Below are 21896 nucleotides of genomic sequence, written 5' to 3' on the forward strand. Positions count from 1 at the left end.
CTTAGTATTATGTTCTGTCAGAAACATAAAGCTATCTGTGCTTCCTGTGTTACTGAAAGTTTTTACCGTGATCACTCCCTTCTCCTGCATTCTCCCAGGCGTGTCGTGGAGGTCTGCAAACTGCACCGCGACCTGGTGGTATATGGGCAGGAGGAACTCTTCTCTGGTTTTCAGCTGAGCCTCTAGCTCTCTGCGCCCTTTATCAGACAACTCCACAGAATCTGGATACACACAGCAGCAACACAAAATAAATACACAAAGATGAGTTTATTATAAAGGAGGAGGAGACAGGTTACAGCTTCAAAAATGAATGTGTATAAGCCAGGAACACCAATCAGCTCATTAAGGAAGGCACAAACAAATCTCTCCATTTTTCTCACTCTCTCTCTCTCTCACACACACACACAGAGAGAACTCACTGAGCTGTTCAGTCAGTCTACAATACTCAGAGTCAATCCTCTGCATCGTCTTCAGCAGATCCTTCTTTCTGAACTTAATCTCCACTGTCCCCTCAGCTTCTAATACACCACCCCTACAGACAGAGAGAGGGCACAAAGAGAGCGAACGGAGAGAGGGTAGAGAAATAATAGAGAGTGCAGGCAGAGAACACAGAGACAATACAGAAAGCGAGAGAGAGTAACACAACAAAGTAAAAGAGAGAAGAGTGATTGAGAGTACAGATAAGTGAGACGTTAGGGAGCAGAGAGAGAGAGACAGAAGAAAAAGGGAAAGAAAAAAGTGAGACAAGGAGAAAAGTAGTAGACAGAAAGAAAGAAGAGAGAGAGAGAGAGAGAGAGAGAGAGAGAGAGAAAGAAGAGAGAGAGAGTGAGAGAGAGAAAGAGAAAGAAAGAAAGAGAGAGAGAGAGAGAGAGAGAGAGAGAGAGAGAGAGAGAGAGAGAGAGAGAGAGAGAGAGAGAGTCAAATGTGAAGTGCATAAAGTTGTATAAATAATTGGACATTGACAAACAATCGTTGCTGGAGCTACGCTGGAGCACAGGACACTGTGACTATGAGGTGAAAAATGTAAAGGGCTATTCATATCTGAAGTTAACAAACAGATAAACATCACAGATGAAAGAAAACTGATGGAAAAAGGCCACAGAAAGAAGTGACGAGTGGTAAATTAGAGACTGACCTGCTCTCGCGGTCAGCATACAGCTCCATGTACTGGGGGTTAATGGTGGGGTCGATCACTACCCATGATCCTCCTCTCAGCTCAGCATGGGGTGGGATATAGACCAAAACAGGCTGTCGATACTCTCTCAGCGCATCCACTATATACGCCCCAAACTTCAGCACCTGGTCATACATGTCTGAAACACACACACACACACACACACACACACACAATTAGTTTTATGGACAAACACTGTAAAAATGCTATGATATCTAACATATGATGGTTATTTGTGTAATAAATGTTTAATAAAAACACCAGAAATATGAGAACACCTTTCATCCCCCCAGAAAAGCCTCTCCAATTAGCAAACACCATGAGGGGCAGGTTCTCTCTGTTGAAGTCCTTGATGGCCTGAGCTGTTTTATATGCAGAGTCTGGAAACCACACCTGCCCAGCCTGCTGTACAATCTACACACACACACACAAGCACACACACAATTAAACAGAAAAGCAGTGGCAGTAACATTTTTATTCCATACAAAGAAAACTAAAGCCACTTCCTAAAGCACCTCATTAATGTTCTACAACACTGATTACACCGTATAAAGCTCATATAATCAAAATCATCACTCACTTTGGCCTCTGAGTCCAGGTTAGCTGGGTCTGCTGGGATGGTGGCCTCCACAGTCCTTGTTTCCACAGCGATAACCCCGAGAGGAATCCCCCCAAGCCTGTAACATCACAATCATCAGAAACACTTCTATTAAACTGGGGTAGCACGACTTTTGCTTAGTATTAACCATGATTCCTTATCTGTTTGTGACAGAAACACAGTTCAGTGTCTGAACACATCTGGTTTCTTAGCCATTCTTTCCTTTATTTGTAGAAATGATACCTTCTTATTTATTTATCTGTGTCTCCAGGCAAGAGAAGAGCGTACAAGTTTGAGTTCACCACTTTTGCTTCAGTTTAGCAGCCGCTTTTAAATTCCTGTACTGTGTGATCCCAGTTTATTTGTGTAAGAGGTGTTCATAAGAAAAGTCTTCAGAAATTATTCAGGTGGCCTTTCACAAGTGTATTTGGATAAAGTCTTGCAGGACGTTTCACACACACAGAGGGGGATATGAGGTCAGCACACAGGTGAAGAGGATTGTGGGTAAGCTCACCTGGCCCTGCCCACCACCACTGTCTGAGCCCAGGTTGCCATCACCTCCATGAAAGAACCATGGTCAAAAAATCCGCTCTGCCATGCCCCCTTCACACCTGCAAACACAACACACAAATGAACAAACACAATCTAAACCTGTAAATCAAGTCTTCTTTTATCCCATTCTTCCAAAAACAGCTGTTTATAATTAATCGTTATATAAAATCATTGCATTAAGCTCTGTAAAAGTCAACATTTTGGGTGAACCAACTGCTCCAAAGACATATGGTCCCCAAAGCCGGAGACATATTCCCAAAGACAAGCTACTATAATTCTACTACATACACACATACGTATATATATAAATAAAATATAAATCTTTCAATGCTAGTCCATTAATTATATTTCTCCATTAATGGCTTTCACTTATTAAAATAATTCGTTTTAAAATATATGCAGCTGCTGACATAATGTCATACTTGCATTGCTTCCTAAATGCACCGTTCTATATTTGAAATGAACAAAACATAGCATACAGACTAGGTGTAAAGTTAAAACAAAGTATATTCAGTAATATTCAGTGTGTATAGTGTGTGGTAGAGAAGAGAGGGGCTCACTGGGGTGGGGTCGTCCACACAGCATCCAGCGAGGGTCGTATGGAGCTTTTGTGGGAATAAACTCAACCTCCCTGTCCACTGGGTCAGTAGGGGGCATCACAGGCACTGGGCTGTGCTGATTCTGCCAAAATAAATAAATAAATAAATATAAAATGTAATCACCTTACCAAAGCTATATACATTTACATAAATAAAGTAGAGAATATATGAACGTAAAAGGCAAAAATAACGTGGTTTCATTTCAACTTTTCGACTTTAATGACATTACTTCTTTCAGAGGAAAAAATAAAACAAAATCTTCACAGAGCATTGGAACCTTGGGCATGTATGAGAGCCACTGCAGGATGGTGAAGACCCCCTCAAAGTCGTCTGGAATCGTGGTGTGTGTGACTCCGTTGTTATGCATAATCTGCACTCCACCCAGCTGATTATTAGAGGTGTACACCTCTCGACCCAGGACCTACACAACAACATAAAGAGATCAGATAGAGCAGTGGAACAGTAGAAGAGATTGTGTAAAAGTGGAGTAAACACTTATGTATATAATGTTATCTGAGCATATTGTTAGTGTCAGCTCTAAAAGAAAACCACTTGTTTTTTATTGAAAATAATTTAGATTTTTTGCTCTTGTGGCTCCCTCTAGTGTAATTCATTTTGACAGCACTGTACTGAAATCAATGGGGAGGGGGTGGTTTCCTATGATCCTCCACAAGTTACATTTTCTGCAGTGCTGAGCCCACAAGATTTACAACAGAGGCTCTATGCTCTGAAGCTGTAATTTTTACGTAAAAATATTACATTTTGTTCGCTTAAATGTGATTTTGTGTTTAAGTGAAGACTCTATATATTCCTTAAGCTGTGTAATGTCAGAATATATTTAATGATATTTTATATTTCTTGATATGGCCCAGTGAAAGACCTTGTTGAGGGCTCCTGCTCCAGTGAGGATGATGTGGGAGTTTTCCACCTGTATCACCCTCTGTCCCAAACGAACCAGGTATGCGCCGATACCTATGGCTCGACACGTCACCTGCAGAAACCAAAAGAAAAAACTCAATCAGACAAAAAGACGTAACATTTAGATATACACCATAAATAGGTGAGTTAATAATCAGCTCTGACCATGCTGATGGTGATGATCTCCTCGTACGCCTGAGAAGTCTCGCCTGCGATCATCCCTGAGCCCCTCAGATTCTCGACCCCCAGACCCTCCTCCTTTCCAATTATGTCTGTGATAATGTACCTGCAGGAGGTCACATGAGGGGAATCATAAGTTTTATTAAGTGAAATCATCTTAAATTTAGTTTAATTATGTCATTTTAATTCATTTTATCTGAATTCTTTCATTTTAAGAACATCACAAGAATATTATACAATGTTTATTTCTATATATTAGAAATATATTCATTCATTATCTGTAACCCTTATCCAGTTCAGGGTCGCGGTGGGTCCAGAGCCTACCTGGAATCATTGGGCGCAAGGAGGGAATACACCCTGGAGGGGGCGCCAGTCCTTCACAGGGCAACACAGACACACACACATTCACACCTCCGGACACTTTTGAGTCACCAATCCACCTGTGTGTTTTTGGACTGTGGGAGGAAACCCACGCGGACACAGGGAGAACACACCAACTCCTCACAGACAGTCACCCGGAGCGGGAATCGAACCCACAACCTCCAGGCCCCTGGAGCTGTGTGACTGAGACACTACATGCTGCGCCACTGTGCCGCCCATTATTATATATATATATATATATATATATATATATATATATATATATATATATATATATATATATATATATATATATATATATATATATATATATATATATATATATATATATATATAATGTATTGCCCTGTGAAGGACTGGCGCCCCCTCCAGGGTGTATTCCCGCCTTGTGCCCAATGATTCCAGGTAGGCTCTGGACCCACCGCGACCCTGAACTGGATAAGGGTTACAGATAATGAATGAATGAATGGTATTCATATATTATATTCTCAGAAGAATCAAACTTCTAGTTTATGCTCCATTCAGGTGTCCGAGTGTCAGCATAAGGACTGTTCATAGCATGAAGCAATATTATTGAAGAATATGACTGATTCCTTTAATGAGAAAAATTAAACTCAAAATGAGCACAGAGAAAGATCTGATAAATTCTAAGTGCCAGGACTGACCTCGATTCTCCTCCTTCTTCTATGTGGCGGCAGTGGACTGAGTTTGTGGAGCTGATGCGGGTGTAGTCCTGAGGCGTCAGGTACAGATATTTAAAACCCTGCAGGAGTCAACACAAAAAGTGAGGAAAAACAACACTTGTATAAGCACAACGTAAATATTCTCTTACCCCATATTTATTAATGAGGGGCAGAAATGAATTTGAACAGACTATGTTTGGAATAAAGGGGGGTATCAAATGTAAAGTATACCATCTGTTTAAAGCTGTACATAACCTAATCAAATCAGATTAAACAAGAATGAATTTACACCAAAAGGAAGTTGTCACCTTGTAGGGGTCAGTGGGGTCGAGCCAGGCAACCTGGAACTTATTCTGGACCTCCTCTGCAAGACCAATGCGAGCACCGCTGTTGGCAGAGATATAAATCCGCGGGATTCCCTCAGCTCGGGCCAGCTCGGAAGCCCTCAGAAACAGCTGGTCCTCCTGAGGCCCGAAAGAACCGATACGATATGTGATGTCATTACAGATCACGATGATGTCACGACCTTCAGGATACTCCGGAGTCTTCATCTTCATCCGGAATGCCACCATCCCCACCTGCACATGCAGGATGATAAACCAAGGAAAAGAGGAATTAATTACATTGTTTATGTAAGTTATATATATATATAATTTCCAGTCTTAAACATCCAATAAGTGCAAATGAGCCTCAGGAGATATTCCTGAGGACATTAGATATAAGATAATCATAAGTTATAAAGTCCTAAAGAAAAAAATGGAAACCATTACAACATTAAACAACTGGCAACTTTTAAACAAAAGAGAAAATCAAGCTCCAATTTTATTATATAGGTAAAAGCTGGTTGTGTCCATCCTTTCAGTAAGAGACAAACAACTTAACACTTTGGGTCTGAGAGGATGTGGATAAATTAAGAAAGTCTGCTACTGTGGTCAGCACTATGTTGTATTTCCATGAGAACAGTGTGTACAACCTCGTTGTCTCCTGGAAGACGGTTCATTTGGACAAGTCTTCCCTGAGGATCCAACAACAGCTCATTACACAGCAGCACGTCTTTAGGGTAGCTGTCATCCGGACCCCACAGCTTAAACAGAGCCTGCCAGACCACAACATCAACAACAGAGAGGTTACAATAGGTCCAGGCACAGCTCATGATGAGTGAAGTGTTGTGTAATCTCCATTAAAAACAAAACAAAACAGGACACCAAATGGAAGCTCAAATGAGATTAAGGTCATCATGCCAAATGATGAGCTGATGAGTCAGAATTGATCTTGCAGTGTGAACACATGACGTTACTATTCTTAAAAATACAACAGCATATATTCTTCCCTGAAGTAGTAGTAAAACGTCTTAATTTCAGAGGAAACGAAGTGCAGAGTGCATAACCTGATGTCCGTGTAGTATCTATTACAAGTGGCAGGATATAGCCCCTTTATATACTCTTTTTTCATTAATTTTAAAGACAAAGTGTGTATCAGAGTGGTTTAAGAAGCTCCATCCACCTGGCGGAACAGCTCAGGGAAGTCGTAGACATAGGTGGTGCCGAGGCTCTGGGCTTGGAAGCGTTTGGCCTGCAGCAGGTCTTTGGTGACATAAGGAGTGTTGATGATCATTCCGTGAAGAGGACCATGCTTCCCTGTGTACGACTGAAACATGATCTGCAACACAGAGACACACGATTTACATATCAAATGACTATTATCATTGGTGATCGCTAAATGTGTTTGAATTTATCTCTATTATCTGATAAAAATCCGTCCCCAATGTAGTAGCAGCACATCACTTTTAGATCAGCAGATCAAACCAAAGCTTTCTTTCTGCAGCACGTTTCCTATCACTGTGCAAAAGAAGCTCCAAGTTACCTTTATTTGTATAAGCATCCACACTGCTAAATGCTTTTCGCTGAGTTTCAATGAAAGACCACTATAATTTGAATCATATTCATATTTGTGTGTTTGCTTGCTCAAAATGCTGTGACACCCAAACAACCTAGAGATGACCAGCATTGTTCTTTTTCCATCAAATCAAAGTAACAAGGGCACCAATGTAATTAAAACAGAACTTTAAAATTATAGAAATTGTCAATCGTACCCTAAAGAGTATATACACTTTACCTGTTGATCAGGAGATAAACTACAGGGGTTGAACAATGAAACTGAAACACCTGTCATTTTAGACCACAATAATTTATTAGTATGGTGTAGGGCCTCCTTTTGCGGCCAATACAGCGTCAATTCGTCTTGGGAACGACATATACAAGTCCTGCACAGTGGTCAGAGGGATTTGAAGCCATTCTTCTTGCAGGATAGTGGCCAGGTCTCTACGTGATGCTGGTGGAGGAAAACGTGTCCTGACTCGCTCCTCCAAAACACCCCAAAGTGGCTCAATAATATTTAGATCTGGTGACTGTGCAGGCCATGGGAGATGTTCAACTTCACTTTCATGTTCATCAAACCAATCTTTCACCAGTCTTCTGTGTGTATTGGTGCATTGTCGTCCTGATACACGGCACCGCCTTCAGGACACAATGTTTGAACCATTGGATGCACATGGTCTTACTGGTGCAGTGTGCAGTTAATGAAGATTGGCCACCAGGCTGCTCCAATTTAGCCATGAAACCTCCCACACTAAAATGACAGGTGTTTCAGTTTCATTGTCCAACCCCTGTATGTTTGTTATTTTAGTGAGATGAGAGGGTCACCTGTCCACTGGTGGTGTCAGTGACTTCTTTGTAGAGACTAATGTCGAGGTAGTATCCGCTCTCATTGGTGATAAAGAGCCGGATGGGGATGGTGTCTCCTGTTGGATTAAGTCTGATGCCCATCTTCAGCTCAGCCTGCAGCACTCTGAGCTTCCACAAACGCCGGCCATAACGCATCACCATAGAGCGGACGTTCTCCTCAATCTATCCCACAGAACGCAGGAGAACTCCGTCAGCAACGGGAGCAGAACATAAAATTCAACTTTACAAGCACCATTACAGACTAATAGCCTTTGAAGAAGTAAGTTAATTTTAATACCAAACACAGTAAACATATTACTGTGATTCATTAGTATTTTTCATATTTTTTCTGTAAAGTACATTTCACATTACACAAAATCAAATTGCTTTGTAGCTCCTGAATTAACCACTTCCTGCCCCATGTTTTAATCAGGTTTAGTGCTGACCTTGATGGGGTCCATGATGACGGTGGGGACAAAGTTGAGGAAGATGTGGTTGCAGTCTGTGCGGGTGGGTGTGTTACTGAAGGCCACCTCCAGTTCGTCCAGAGCCTCCAACAACAGCCTCTCCCCCTCGTTCTGCAGGTATTCAAAAGAAGCCTCCTGCCAAAGGAAGAAAAGTCTTTATATTAAAATTGGCCATTTTTAAACAACAGACTTTATAAAAAGACATTCCTGATTACAAATAATAGCACTACAAGGTGGTAACACTAATAATTTCACTGATGCAAATCACTAAATTTCATCCTTTTTTTCACACTTTGTTAAATGTGAGTGAGAGAGTGAAAAGGTGAGGGTGAATGTATAAGTCAGCGAGCCAGTCCCCCGAGGTTCTATGCATTTAAAAAATTTCCTTCAATCAGAACCCAGTTGTGAGCATGCTTCCTTGGTGTTGGTTACCTTGGTGACGAGGTCCGAATGTCGGACGATGGCTCTGACGAAGAAGCGATAGTCTGTGACCTCTGCCCCCTCCTCCACACGTGCGGCACCCAAGTAAAGGTGCATCTTGTGGTTAGCACAGGGAACAGCTTTCAGCTCAAAGTTCCTCATCCGGTTCAGCTCCAGCTGGAAGGCCAGAGCCGGCTCCAGATTCCGATAAATTCGGTCTTCCTGGAACTGAGGAGAGAGGACACAATTAAACATGTGCACTGTGTTCAATGCCTAGAGAGTAACACTTGACTTATTTTTTTTTACCTCATCTCTGGCTCTGAACGTGAAGAACTTGGGAAATTCCCTCTGTTTAAAAGAGATACATGTTATGTTCCTTTACATTCATTTAAAATGTAATGTCTTAATTAAATATCAAATATCAGTACCTTCTGTGCTAACAGGAATGTGATCCTTCTGATTCCATACTCATACAGCAGAGATTTCTGAAGAAATAAATAATACAAAGTTAGCAACACAGCTTGGTCATAAACACCAAATATTCAGCTTGGTATTTCATCTGTTAGCTGATGTAATAGGATGTAACAGGCCTCCTAAGTGTGTTGAGGGGATGTAACAGAACAAGCAGTTAACATTCTTCTCCTAGTACGTTAAGCTCCAGTGACATTGTGTTAGCACCAGTTTAAACAGTGCATCAAATGTTAAAGTTCGCTTACACTACAGTTGAGGATAATTTGTGAATACATTATACAGAATTCAAATGTGTTCTAGAACTTATTTGGGTCTGTTTCGTTTATGTCTCATGAGATATTCAAGTATGAATGAGATATGTACAAAATAATTTGAAAAACGACTCACTTTAGACTGAGCAAAGTCAGTGAAGGCTGTGACCAGTGCATCGTCGTCTTCAGTGTCGGCCGATTTGATTGAGACATTGAGGATGTGAATAGGATTTTCCCTCATGTTCTGCAGGAAAGACAGAAAACCATGACTATGGTGAGCTATTTTTCTCTGTTCTCTCCAAACATTTTGTGGGTGTTTGCATTTCTCCAAACCTACCTTATTGTTCTCCTCGTCGAATAGGCAGGAGACAGAGTCAGAGAACTGTGGACTCTCACTCAAAGGATCAGCAAAACAGGCGATCACCTCATCAAAACACCTGGACACACATTTCATTAGAACAGCAGTTAGAACTCTAGACTTCACACTATCCAACAGACTTCATACTACAGTAAAGCAAAGCTATATCTTCAGTGATTCTTTCAATTCCATTATAAAACTGCCATTACAGTGATGACTAATAGCCTGGAGGTATCAAAGGTACTGTACTAAACCTAACTTATATATGGCCGCCATCTTGTGGGGAAACTGCTCTGTGGAAGCAAGTGTTGCATTTAGGAACTTCAAGCAATTTGACCTGAGATTCACTTTACAGGATAAAAGTACAAATAATACACAAACACATTCATAAATATTGTTTTCTAATGTCTGGTATTGTTAGTAATAAAAATGGCTGATACTTAAAAAAATATTATATACCTATATTAAAAAAAATAATATAATAAAATTTAAAAAATTCTCTCTCTCTCTCTCTCTCTGATTATGTATAATTGTGAAAAAATTGCAGCTCCTGACAGATTAGCTTAATTTCATGTAAATTTAATCAGTGAAAGATTTTGTACAATTGTATTTATTCAATTAATCTTATAAATGTTGTAATAATATTCTTACCTCTTGAAGTCATCAAAGCACTGGAAGGCCACCATGGCTCCCATCCTCTGACAGGGGGGAGATAAAGAACCTTCCAGGAACAGCTCACTTCCTTGTCGCTGCATCGTCTCGAACTGATCAGAACTGCTCACTGCTAGTGAGAGCCTGGGAATGTGTGAGAGTTTGTGTTAGTAATCAATATCAACAAAAAAAGCACACTGCGTTTATTATTATGAAGCCACACATAAAATAGCTGAAGCTACAACACGAACAATTGCAAACAAATCTCTAACACTCTTATTTCCGTACTGTCACATCAGAACCTTCTATCTCCATTTCTGTAGACCATGACACCAGCTGCCCTTACCACTGTGTCAACAGTTCATTAAAAAAATGACCTACAGAAACAGTACAAAGTTACTTAAATCTTGATACATGCACATACTCAGAAAACTCTAAACAATTCTACTAAAATCAGCCAAATTCTAGATTTTTATTTTCTTTGTTGAGGTGTCAGCAGTGATGCTAGCAGCTTAGCAAAACTGCGCACTAAGCTAAGTAGCCAATTTGAGAGAGCTTCTCCTGTAAGAAATGTAAGTAATTTATACGTGTTCCATAAATGTATTTATAAAACATTTTACTAATCATCAAGGGTCTCTATTTTATGGAACATTTCCCAAAATATTTCTCTTCATTCACAAGAAAATGGAGTGTTAGTAAAGCATGGCTACATTAACTAGAGTGAGATTACAGTCCTCATAATGTAATTACAATATTGTAATTTAACAGGGATTGATACTGATACTGATGAAATTTAAAAAATGTAATTAATTTTCATTAATTAAATAACTGAATTATATATATATACTAAACTAAGTTCCTCCTCAGCAAGCATCAAGCTGCCCCTGTGTTTGACTTGGAGCTGAGATTGTACTGGAGGCTTTTAAAATGACAAAATTAATAATTTATTTAAAAAAAAAAAAACTCAAATTACAACAACTATGAAGGACATATACAGCTGAAGCTGGGTCATTGTCCTGTAGTGGGTGTCATGTCCATATTAGAAATTCCAGGTCTAAGCTGGTTCTTGATCTATAACAGAAATGTATCTAATGTTTTAAAAATGGCTGGATAGATCCAAACCTTTTAAATTTTGTTCTAAATATACATTTCCACTGCATTACATTTACCTATTTATATATTACATATCACTGGAATTTTGGAGGTTGAGGAATATTTTTATGGGCATGGCTCTGACTACAGAATGACACCTGGTCTTTAAATGGTCTATAAACCTGAGAGATCAGCCACACAGTTCTAATACAACTGGCGTAAGCCATGTCAGAACTGCTGGACTGAAATATTCTCTTCAGACTGGACTTGTCCTTCTACACAACATCAATTTCTTTAGCATATAAAGTTCAAATAGTGCACCCAGCATGCATTGCTTCACACAAACAGGCCAGGTGAGGAGAGAGCACAGAGGCAGCTGATTCGCTGGTGGAAGGAGCTCATACTCTACCTGTTCAAGGTTGGACTGCTCCCTCTGTAACAAGAGCAATTACAGGTCAGTGTTAGCCAGGGCTTTGCGAACTTAAAAGGAACCCTCGCTGTTTAGACTTGCATGCTTTAAAATAGTGTACAGTGCTTCAGTGATTTAGTGCTATGAGAAACAGTACAATCAAAAACATTTGTCTTGTTCAATGTCCCTAGTAAAATGTTAAACAAGACTCTTAATATAAAATATTAATTAAAACAGAGTTTTTGTGAGGGACAGTAGGTACTCGTCTGATGCTAAAACCAAAATGGTGAGTATCCCCTAGTATTAGGGATCTTGTCTATTTCTAATAATAAATAAAGCCTTTGTTTGCTTTTACAGCATTTTAACTTTATCTGATATGTACACCACATTGAGTCTCACATGTCTCAACAGTTAGGGTTCCCTTAACCTTAATGTTTAAGAGCCTTAGTTCCAAAGCAAAACCCACAAACTGTGAAAATGAAGAACATTAATCAAAGGTTCAGAAAAGAGAAAGATGATTTATGTATTATTGGGTTACCAAATAAAGCAAATTTAAACAAACCCTACAGAACAAAAAGAAACACACTGACATTTCTACTTAAGGACTCCATAAGGCTTGTAAATGAAAATGACCACTGCAGTGTGTGTGTGTTTGTCTGCTGATACACACACTCAGATATGAGTATATCACCGCTGTCATATCAAGACCTTGGCACTCTACTTTTGTATCATTGTGTAACAACTACTGTCATTCACTTTGAGTGAATATTCCATGATGAATGAACTAGACATTTAACCTTGTATTTTATACTCAATTATAAAAGAATTCAACATTACTTCTTACTTCTCAGAAAAATGACAGTGTGCTGTTCTAATGTTAACATATTCTAAAATTGATTACAATAGCAATAATACTGCTTTGTTTCCAAGTTGCCTGCTTTGGTCATGTAGTAAAAGGAGATAATGGAGTTTCAGCCCTATTGAATAACACTGTTTATAGCAACTACAGGTGCATTATGAATACTGTTTTTACAAACACAAATAACCCACTACTTTATCATCATATTTATTATTCTCAGGTTTTGTTATGACAGAGACCATTGCAGTTATGAAAGTTCTTAAGTAGATATTTGCATTAAATATGTTACAGAAGATACTTTAGTGGAAAAAAAAAATAAATAAAAAACATATTAAGGAAACCAGTCTGCTTTTGTGTAGAATGTGATTTGCTGTGATTAGCCAAGCTTGATTTTGATCAGAGGAGTAAGAGAATCTGTGTGTGTTTGTGTTAATTAAGTCCTCATTAGAGCTGTATGCTCCAAAAGCATAAAAAGTATGTTAGAGAAGATTCTTGCTCCTCTAAACGAATAAAGCTTCTCACTGGATGAATCACTTCAACCACACCACTAGAACTCACTGCAACCAACTGCCATCATGTTGTGAGAAAAGAGGAAAACAAAGAATATTTCAGGATGGATATGCAAGGTGTCCACATCGCCCAGTGCAGCTTTAGCATAGGCTCCATAAACCACAGCTTTAGACGTTTAGCGCTGCTAGCCCCGTTAGCATGGTGAGAGTGAGAAGTTGCTTTAAAATGGTGCACACCTTGCGCTACAGCTCAATATCAGTTATATTTCAGTTGTGGAGTATATTAGAGGCTTTAAGAAACAAAGAGGCCATTACGTGGGTTTGGGCACTGAGCTGTTCACTCTGGTGTATGGCTCTCTTTTATGGAGAAACAAATACAACACACACAGTAAACATATGAATATTAAAACAAGCGAAACAATGGTGAGTCATTTTACAGCTATAAATTGGATCTCAAATAGATGTCATCAACAGTAAAACCAACAGAGTAGTCAGCCTAGTCACATTGTGAATGACAAGGTTTCTGTTCTTAACATGTTACATGGCTTATTCAAAACATGAAGCAATAGTTTGGTGTCTGAAGTTTGCATTAAGAATTCTGCACTGAAGCTATGGCATATGATAGACATATATACAGCAATCAGCATTAATTGCAATTCTAAAATCTGTGTATTATGACTCGATTATGTGCTTGTTGACACTGCAACATGTAATCCATCTCTCGGCCACACAATTGGGTTCTGCAGATGTTCCAAAGAATCCCATTCTATTGGTCAACACTTGTCTATGAAGATTATATAAACTGTGCACAATTTAACATGCAGACAGAGATGGTGAACTTTCATTTTCATTGAATTCACTGATTAGAAGAGTGTCTGGATACATTTGTACATGTGCACACAGCCACTGTAGATCCAGTGCTTAAATTGAAGTAACATTTCAGGCAGTTTACGTCTTGGCTGACTTACTTTATTTAAGGAAGGAAGGGAAACTGTAAAATTGATTTCTGACTAAACCCTCACTTTGAGCTCAGACTGAGATGAATAATCTAAAAGTTGGGAGGTCTCCATATGTGTGTGTGTGTGTGTGTGCACATATGTTGGGATTCAGTTTAAGGTGGAGTTAAGAGTTTTACCTGTTGGGATGTGATGAAGGAAGCATGAACTGAAAGAGTACAGCACATGTGCCATCCAGCAGCGGGTGATGCTGCAGGCTGTTGAGCTCGTAGGCGATATAACCTCTCCTCACGTACACCTGCAAACATATAAAACACTTACATATATACCCACACCACTCTCCCATATCCTTTGATAATTCATATTTACAGTGCTTCTAAAAAAACTGAACCAAGGTCTGCAGTCAAATCTGTCCTACAGGAGAAGAGCCAAGACATAAGTTCACTGGACTACTCTGACTTTAGGTTCCAACTATCCAGCTTTGTGAAATGTCTTCAAAATAAATGAACAAATAATGACTTTAAGCCCTCAACACCTAAACCTCAACAGAGAAAAGAAGCAAACTGATTAACTATCACTAACTTTTCAACGTGTTTACAATGTGATATATGTGACTGTATCTGTAAAAGGAAAAAAAAAAAAACAGTATTTACCTCTAAAGCAGCCATACACACAACTCGGTTGCTGTGGTAGAAGAAACTGGGCAAAACATCAAAGATGGAGGTTTCAGACATGATGAGTTTCTGCGTAAAGAGATTGAGACAAGACGTTTTAATATCTATAGGTCTCAATTAGCTCCATGTAAAGGTCTATATATTTAGCGTTCCCTTTGCGCCCAGTGACTCTGGGTAGGCTCCAGACCCACTGCAACACTGAATTGGATTTGGATAAGCAGTTACAGACAATGTATGAATGCATGAATGAATAATTAAATTAATGAATAATTAATTTTCTTCTTGACTGTACCCTGAGGTTTTCAGGGCAGAACTGGTGTCCATACATGTCGATAGCAGACAGAAAGATAGACTCCACCTGGTTGTGCCTCACTTCATAAGAAGGTAAATGAGATGCAATCAGAGCCTGAAAAGAAAACCACAGAATACTCATTACCTGCTGCACCTTCTAACTGTATTATGTTAACTAACAAACACCCACACAAGTGTTTGAGAAGAGGTGGATAAGAATGACTCAAAGATCATTTACCTGTCTGGCACACAGAGCAACCTTTGAGTTCTCCATCTTACTGAGCTGAGTGAAATCATTCAGAATCACCACAACATCATCCGGCAAAGTTGGGTCGCGCCCACACAGCTGGTCCTGCCAATCACATCGCACACAGTGTTTATTTATACTCGGTGATCTAGTAATACAGCCTTGTCTATTTAAAACAAGAAAAAAAACAACAACACAGTGCTCAGTTTAACAGAAAGTGGTGGTTTCCAGGGCAGTGATTACGCTTAGTATTTTACTATAATCTCTATTCAAAATGGCGCATAGTTAAGTGTAATCCCTCTCCTTGAAAGTGACACAAATATGAATAATTCTTTCCTGTTTAAGATGGAGTAAAAGAAATGAGTGCTAAAAATATGTATGAGTGTCATGGGTGCTTAAGTTTTCTCATATCCAGGGTGGGCTATATTCAGCTGTCAAAAACAAAAATCTTTCCATAAACAAAAAACTAATTTTATGAAAGACAATAGCAGAAGTTTCTTTCAGAATATTTAATTAGAATTTAACAAAGCGGCAAAATAGATAAACACTATCTCAATGCAGAAATAAAATTACTGGTTGATACTACAGTGTCATAATAGAGATAAATTACAGAAAACATAAAACTTGGTAAGATTTACTGTTTGTCTTAAGTAAGTGATTCATATGTTTCACAGAAGAATGTGAAGCATAAAGTCTGAGGAATAAGAAACAGACTTTATGTGAAATCGTCCTATTTCTGTCTTAAAAATGCTACAATAAGAATAAAATAAGAGTCTAACAGAGTAAATATGAATCTTACTGTAAGCATGGTGACGAGCATGTTCTTCTTGGAGACCTGAGAGTGAGAGAAGATGAACTCCAGAACTGGTGTCATATCTGGTTTATGCTGCTCTCTCAGGTTTATGACACATTTATCATATGTGGCTGTGGGTGGCAAAGAAGACAGTAATCCATTTTGTGATTTAAATGAAAGATAATCATTAAAATCTACATCATGGTGATATCAGGAGTTCTATAGTTTTAGCAGATGTTTCCAGCTTAAAGCCCAATGTTTTATTCCTAAGCATAAAGCCAAAGGGGAAAAATGTATTTAAATTTAAAAATAAAAACACAGAAGATACATAAAATACATCTCAATTGATAAGGCTAAGGTTATTTAATAAATAAAAGCAGACTGAATGGTGGTGAATTAGAGACTTCAGTTTAAATTCAATAACAAGTGGATGATTGAAACGTGAGATTTATTTTCTTTAGACAACTGGCAAAGAGGATGAATCTGTCACTACTGGACTACTGGAGCAGGGCATGTACTTATATTGTTTGCCATATAAAATCATTTTTGTTGCTTTTTGTAAATATTAAGTCAGTATTATCATCAAATCATATTCTCCCTGATTTTATGAGACAGTGCCATCACCGCCCACTTCAGAACATGACTTCTCTTTAGTTTTGTCCACCAGAGGGCAGCTTGGTGGCTGAGAAAGCCTGTGCTATATCACCATCACTCCAAAATAACTAATCGCAGTTTGCTATGACATAGGTCAGGGCAGGGAATAGAAGCAAATTCCAAAATACTAATTTATTTTATTTATTTATGTTTTATTAAATGCTGCAGGTGAATATATTACCTTGCTGGAATTGTCTCTCCACCTGTAGGTATCTCCGCAGAAGATCCAGCACAACAGACTTCATATAACCTCTAATACCACTGCGATACCTGAACAGACAAACAGCAGACAAACAAACAAATAATAGTAGGATTTAATGTAAATAAATAGCAAAATTGAACATGTAAAAAATATGGAACTATGTTCTCTGGAATTATTCACTAAAAATGTCTAAAAATGAATGGAATCATTTTACAAAATATTCTGAGATTGTTATATATCTAATTTACTTGTACATTTAATTTATCTGGGGACCTTGGTCTGAATTACCCAGTAATAGGGAATTCCTCATGAAAACCTTCTGGTCCATCAATAACTATCTGACAAAGATCACTGAAGGAATACTTGAAGAGAAAATGCTTTAAAATGTTAACAGTAACACAGTAGTGAGCAGTAATAAACAGACATTGCTGGAACAATTATATTCTGCACAGACATTAATAATTCACTAGAAAGAAAACAAGGACATGAATATGGACTATTTTCCACAGTGTCTGACAGCGACCTTGAGATATGGGGCCTGTCTCAAAATAGTCAGCTGCCTTGCTGCCTGTTGCCAATATAAGCATTATTTAATCAAACTCTAATCTCACTCAAAAGTATTCAGTCAAAGTAGTTAAACAGTGATTATTTCAGTGATATCCCCACCTCATGATAACATTACTGTATAATGCTTAACAAGAGAAAAAGCTGAAAAGCAGAAGAGAAACAGTTAGCTATTAACTTCCCAGTTGAAACAAAAGGTTAATCTAGAAATACCTGAGATCTAACAAAAATGTGAAAAAAAGAGCAAACACAACTGAAAAAACTAAAAATAAGACCATTTGATACTGCAAATGCTTGCTGTTTACTGAGACACAATGATGGTGTGAAATTCCATTTCCAGTTTGAACCTCAGTGTCTCACCTCTGTACCAGCTGTACAATGCTCTGAGTGTTCATGAAGAAAACCTCGCGGTCTGCTTTCCTCTGCAGAGTGGCTGCATGACTGTCCAGGATATTCGCTATCTGCAGTAGACAAAACACAACAGTGCCTTAGGAGCCAGATGATAAACTGGAGTAAATTGGATTGCTCAATACAATTCTCTAACAAATTAATGTTACAGTTATGTCACACCAATGCAGTACTCAATTATGACAACATTTACATTGTTTATTGTTGGTAGTTGTCAGTACTAGGTCTCCAAAGTTTAATATAGGGTAAATGATCAGGCTGTGGACGTTGGGTGGTTTAGATGTTGGAACATTGCTTTGAGGATTTGATTGCATTCAGCTACAAGCATTCAGGTCAAGCTCTGATGTTACGTGATTAGGTACATATCCCAAATCATCCAAAAGCTCAGTCATTCCAGAAAACACAGTCCAACTATTCCACAGTTGTCCTATGCATTACACCCCTCTGGCCCCTGTTTGGCATTGAGCATCAACCTTTTTACAATATTATGTACAGAAGCTGGTGAAATATACTGAAATATTGTACTGAACAATTCAAAAAGACTGGATACTCTTTTTGTTCCCAACCATGATCCCCTCCCATTATCAATTCACCTGCTTATCAAGGCATGTTTTAAGCTTAAAATATATCCTAAATATTCTAACTACTTCCCTCTAATTTTGCCTCTGCCTTTTTGTATGTTGTAGGCATCAAATTCTACATTTGTTTATATATATATTTACAAAATAAAATTAAGTTGTTCAGTGAATATACTCAATTAAACTTATTTAATCTGAAAATGGGGACCGTAATTGTCCATAGTAATAATATTTTAATGCTAACCCTCTGGCTGGGAAACTGGCTGAGTACAGAGGTGATGTTGCTGGCGTACTGGGCCATGATTTTGCGGATAGCCTTCTCCACAGCAACAGGAACTCGTCCGGAAACACTGGTCATTATCTCCTGCAGCTCCAGCAGCGGCAGAGAAGGGTCTCTCAGGGTCTTCATTAAAGTCCCCACCCACTTATTCAACTGACAACAGAGTAAGAGTGAGAGAGAGAGGGAGGGAGGGAGAGAGGGAGAGAAAGATGCAAATTACGCAGCAGAAACTACAGGCCTAATTTCAATAATGTGACATCATTATAGGATGATTAAGAGATACTTTTAACTCATACCCCCTTAAATGCTTTGGTTTAACTTTAATTTAACTTATTATTAAAATATATATATATATATATATTATATTTGGGAGCCTGAAGTGTTTACCCTAGCCAGTGTTTTGTGGGCTGCCTAACTCAGAAAAAATGAGATTCAACATGTTGTTCTGATTTGGCTCTCATCAGAATTAGACATCCATTAGACATTCTACGTGTCTCCAATCACAGTGACAGTGTTTATGTGGAAGTACAGTAGATTGTGGGTAATGGCCTTCACCTTTGTGTTGTCTGATGCACATTAATGAGAAGGCTGCATTAAATGCTCATAGTGAGGATGCTTCTTACCCTACTGCTGAAGTACGGCTCCGGGAGACAATACCCATCCATCACCTTCTCCAGGTTCTCCAAGACACTGTGGAAAACCTGGTGCAGTTTCTCTCCCACCATAGGGAGGGGCTCTTGAGCAGGTAAAGGCTGAGTGTTCAGCTCCACCTAAAGTTAAAACACCAGGTTTATGATGTGAGGGAAAAAAAAACCTCATTACAACACAGACTTTTTATATCCAATGTCTCTGCTTTATGTCATTAAGATGTTTTCAATGCATTCAAAATAACAGTAGTTACAGGATGAATGCTGCTGGGGTCATCCAGATCAATACGGGCCACCACACAGCCAGTCTCCAAAACCGCCCCAGGCCTCTTCACAAATTTAATGTGACCAGACTCCTGTACCATCAGAGTCATCACCATCTTCATCACCTAAATAACACACACCCACACAGACAGTCAGTGGAAATGTACCTTGTATTTTTTGGGAGATATGTTTAATTAAACAAATTAGCACAACAGATTAATAAGAACTGGGCCAAAATTAATTGTTTTCAACTCTTAATCATATGAGCCATAAACTTAATATTGATATTAAAATGAATATGGCTTATGATATGATCACAAAGAGTATGAATAAATTAAGAAGTAATAAAGCCTTAATGTTTTACTACTCTAGAATACAGTGTGGACCCATATCCTGGGGTTTAAGCATCAAAGGACTAATTCAACTCGGTTATTTGTCTCTGAACTAAAACATTACTGCATTTCAATAATATTAGTGTCACAATGCCCAGGCCTATTGTTCATAAACAGTGAATCTAGCTGTTAATAAACTTTGTGAGGCATGTACAGCCAATTTTAATATCAGTGTAAGTTACTGCAAATACTCAAAATGACCACTGGCTTTTGCAGATCCTCACCTCTATCTCAGCATAAGGATATCCAGCTGTCACGTGACTTCCATCATCCACCATGTACTGCAGCAGTTTTCCAGCCGAGGGAGAGCGAAGCACCGTGGGATCTCGTTCTTTCTCAAACACACACGTCTTATTGCCCACAATTATCCGATAACTGCAGAGAGAGATCAGGATATATTCAGATTCATTTTTATACTGTTTATAGAAACAATATACTGTGTGTTTTTATGTATTGTATATGCCCTTCTCTATACGTACATGCCCTTCCCTGTCTGCCTGGACACAAAGATTAGCAAAAACATTCAAATGACCACATTGTTTCTTCACTTATTGTCCACTTTTTTTCAGCTCCATTTAATGTACAGGTTCATTTGTGCTATACCCTGTTCTTCTATGGTCAGAAGCTCCACAACACTACCATAGGGCAGTTATTATTTGGGAGTTGGATCAGCCCCAACACTCCATGGTGGTGAAGAGATAGTGCATGTTGCAGAGTCTTGTGACCACTGATAAAGGACAAGAGGATGACTTACACAAACTGTGCAGAAGCAGATGAGCTACTGTCTCTTACATTACACCTACAAAAGGGACCAACAAGATAGGTGTGTCTAACAGATTAGACAACCGAGTCCAAGCACATAACCAATATGAATGACTCTCTGCAGATTAGGTTTGAGATCAGGAGACTTTCCAATCACTCTTCTGAACTATTTAATAGACTACTAAATCCTAGCACGCCTTTAAATGTGGGGAAAACTACTGTGTGAGCTTTGTACTGTTTTGGCTGCACTACAAAACATGCATATCCCCTTCCAAAAGACAAGCACCTCTGCAAGAACATTCACCATTATTATATTAAGATTATTCACTTAGAACTAGAAGGGGGATTTTTCCTCAGTATGTAGCAAAATCACATGATGGAAAAAACAGATGTAAACCTCTAAAGCCCAGTCTGTGACGAAGAGGCCATCAGTGTTACCCTTTATTTTCTTTACCATGCTTTTTTAATTATATAACTGTATGATGGGTATAATTATATACAGTGGTGTGAAGTGTTTGCCCTCTTCATGATTTTTTTTTTTTGCATGTTTGTCACTCTTAAATGTTTCAGATCATCAAACAAGTTTAAATATTATTCAAAGACAACACAAGTAAACACCAAATTGAGTTTTTAAATGAAGGTTTTTATTAAGTGAAAAAAAAATTCAAACCTACAAGGCCCTGTGTGAAAAAGTGTTTGCCCCTAAACCTAATAACTGGTTGGGCCACCCTTAGCAGCAAAAACTGCGAACAACCGTTTGCGGTAAATTGCAATGAGTCCTTCACAGCGCTGTGGAGGAATTTTGGCCCACTCATCTTTGCAATTCAGTCACATTGGAGCGTGTTCGAGCATGAACCACCTTTTTAAGGTCATGCCACAGTATCTCAAT

General features: G+C 38.7%; 1 protein-coding gene across 4 annotated transcripts in view; it reads right to left on the reverse strand.

Moving 5' to 3' along the window:
- Nucleotides 1-21896, reverse strand: part of LOC136677830 (acetyl-CoA carboxylase 2-like) — a 47358-nt gene that overhangs the window by 4534 nt on the left and 20928 nt on the right. For 2 of the 4 annotated variants that reach the window (XM_066655491.1, XM_066655492.1), the window contains exons 20-54: nucleotides 20470-20620; nucleotides 19844-19978; nucleotides 19566-19712; nucleotides 18907-19095; nucleotides 18037-18137; nucleotides 17092-17180; nucleotides 16263-16387; nucleotides 15455-15568; nucleotides 15218-15331; nucleotides 14905-14994; nucleotides 14431-14549; nucleotides 13611-13652; nucleotides 11928-11951; nucleotides 10427-10570; nucleotides 9755-9854; nucleotides 9554-9661; nucleotides 9124-9180; nucleotides 9002-9043; nucleotides 8708-8923; nucleotides 8255-8410; nucleotides 7788-7991; nucleotides 6589-6744; nucleotides 6059-6181; nucleotides 5394-5663; nucleotides 5068-5165; nucleotides 4007-4127; nucleotides 3804-3914; nucleotides 3201-3344; nucleotides 2885-3005; nucleotides 2287-2383; nucleotides 1755-1851; nucleotides 1453-1588; nucleotides 1136-1313; nucleotides 420-532; nucleotides 67-221 (exon numbers count right to left, since the gene is read on the reverse strand). In XM_066655491.1, coding sequence (XP_066511588.1) covers nucleotides 67-221; nucleotides 420-532; nucleotides 1136-1313; nucleotides 1453-1588; nucleotides 1755-1851; nucleotides 2287-2383; nucleotides 2885-3005; nucleotides 3201-3344; nucleotides 3804-3914; nucleotides 4007-4127; nucleotides 5068-5165; nucleotides 5394-5663; nucleotides 6059-6181; nucleotides 6589-6744; nucleotides 7788-7991; nucleotides 8255-8410; nucleotides 8708-8923; nucleotides 9002-9043; nucleotides 9124-9180; nucleotides 9554-9661; nucleotides 9755-9854; nucleotides 10427-10570; nucleotides 11928-11951; nucleotides 13611-13652; nucleotides 14431-14549; nucleotides 14905-14994; nucleotides 15218-15331; nucleotides 15455-15568; nucleotides 16263-16387; nucleotides 17092-17180; nucleotides 18037-18137; nucleotides 18907-19095; nucleotides 19566-19712; nucleotides 19844-19978; nucleotides 20470-20620 — 4387 coding nt within the window. The remainder of the gene's footprint in view (nucleotides 1-66; nucleotides 222-419; nucleotides 533-1135; nucleotides 1314-1452; nucleotides 1589-1754; nucleotides 1852-2286; nucleotides 2384-2884; nucleotides 3006-3200; nucleotides 3345-3803; nucleotides 3915-4006; nucleotides 4128-5067; nucleotides 5166-5393; nucleotides 5664-6058; nucleotides 6182-6588; nucleotides 6745-7787; nucleotides 7992-8254; nucleotides 8411-8707; nucleotides 8924-9001; nucleotides 9044-9123; nucleotides 9181-9553; nucleotides 9662-9754; nucleotides 9855-10426; nucleotides 10571-11927; nucleotides 11952-13610; nucleotides 13653-14430; nucleotides 14550-14904; nucleotides 14995-15217; nucleotides 15332-15454; nucleotides 15569-16262; nucleotides 16388-17091; nucleotides 17181-18036; nucleotides 18138-18906; nucleotides 19096-19565; nucleotides 19713-19843; nucleotides 19979-20469; nucleotides 20621-21896) is intronic. The other 2 variants (XM_066655493.1, XM_066655494.1) reach the window with 2 other exon arrangements.

Source organism: Hoplias malabaricus, chromosome Y (assembly GCF_029633855.1).
Source record: "Hoplias malabaricus isolate fHopMal1 chromosome Y, fHopMal1.hap1, whole genome shotgun sequence".
Taxonomy (NCBI): Eukaryota; Metazoa; Chordata; class Actinopteri; order Characiformes; family Erythrinidae; genus Hoplias; species Hoplias malabaricus.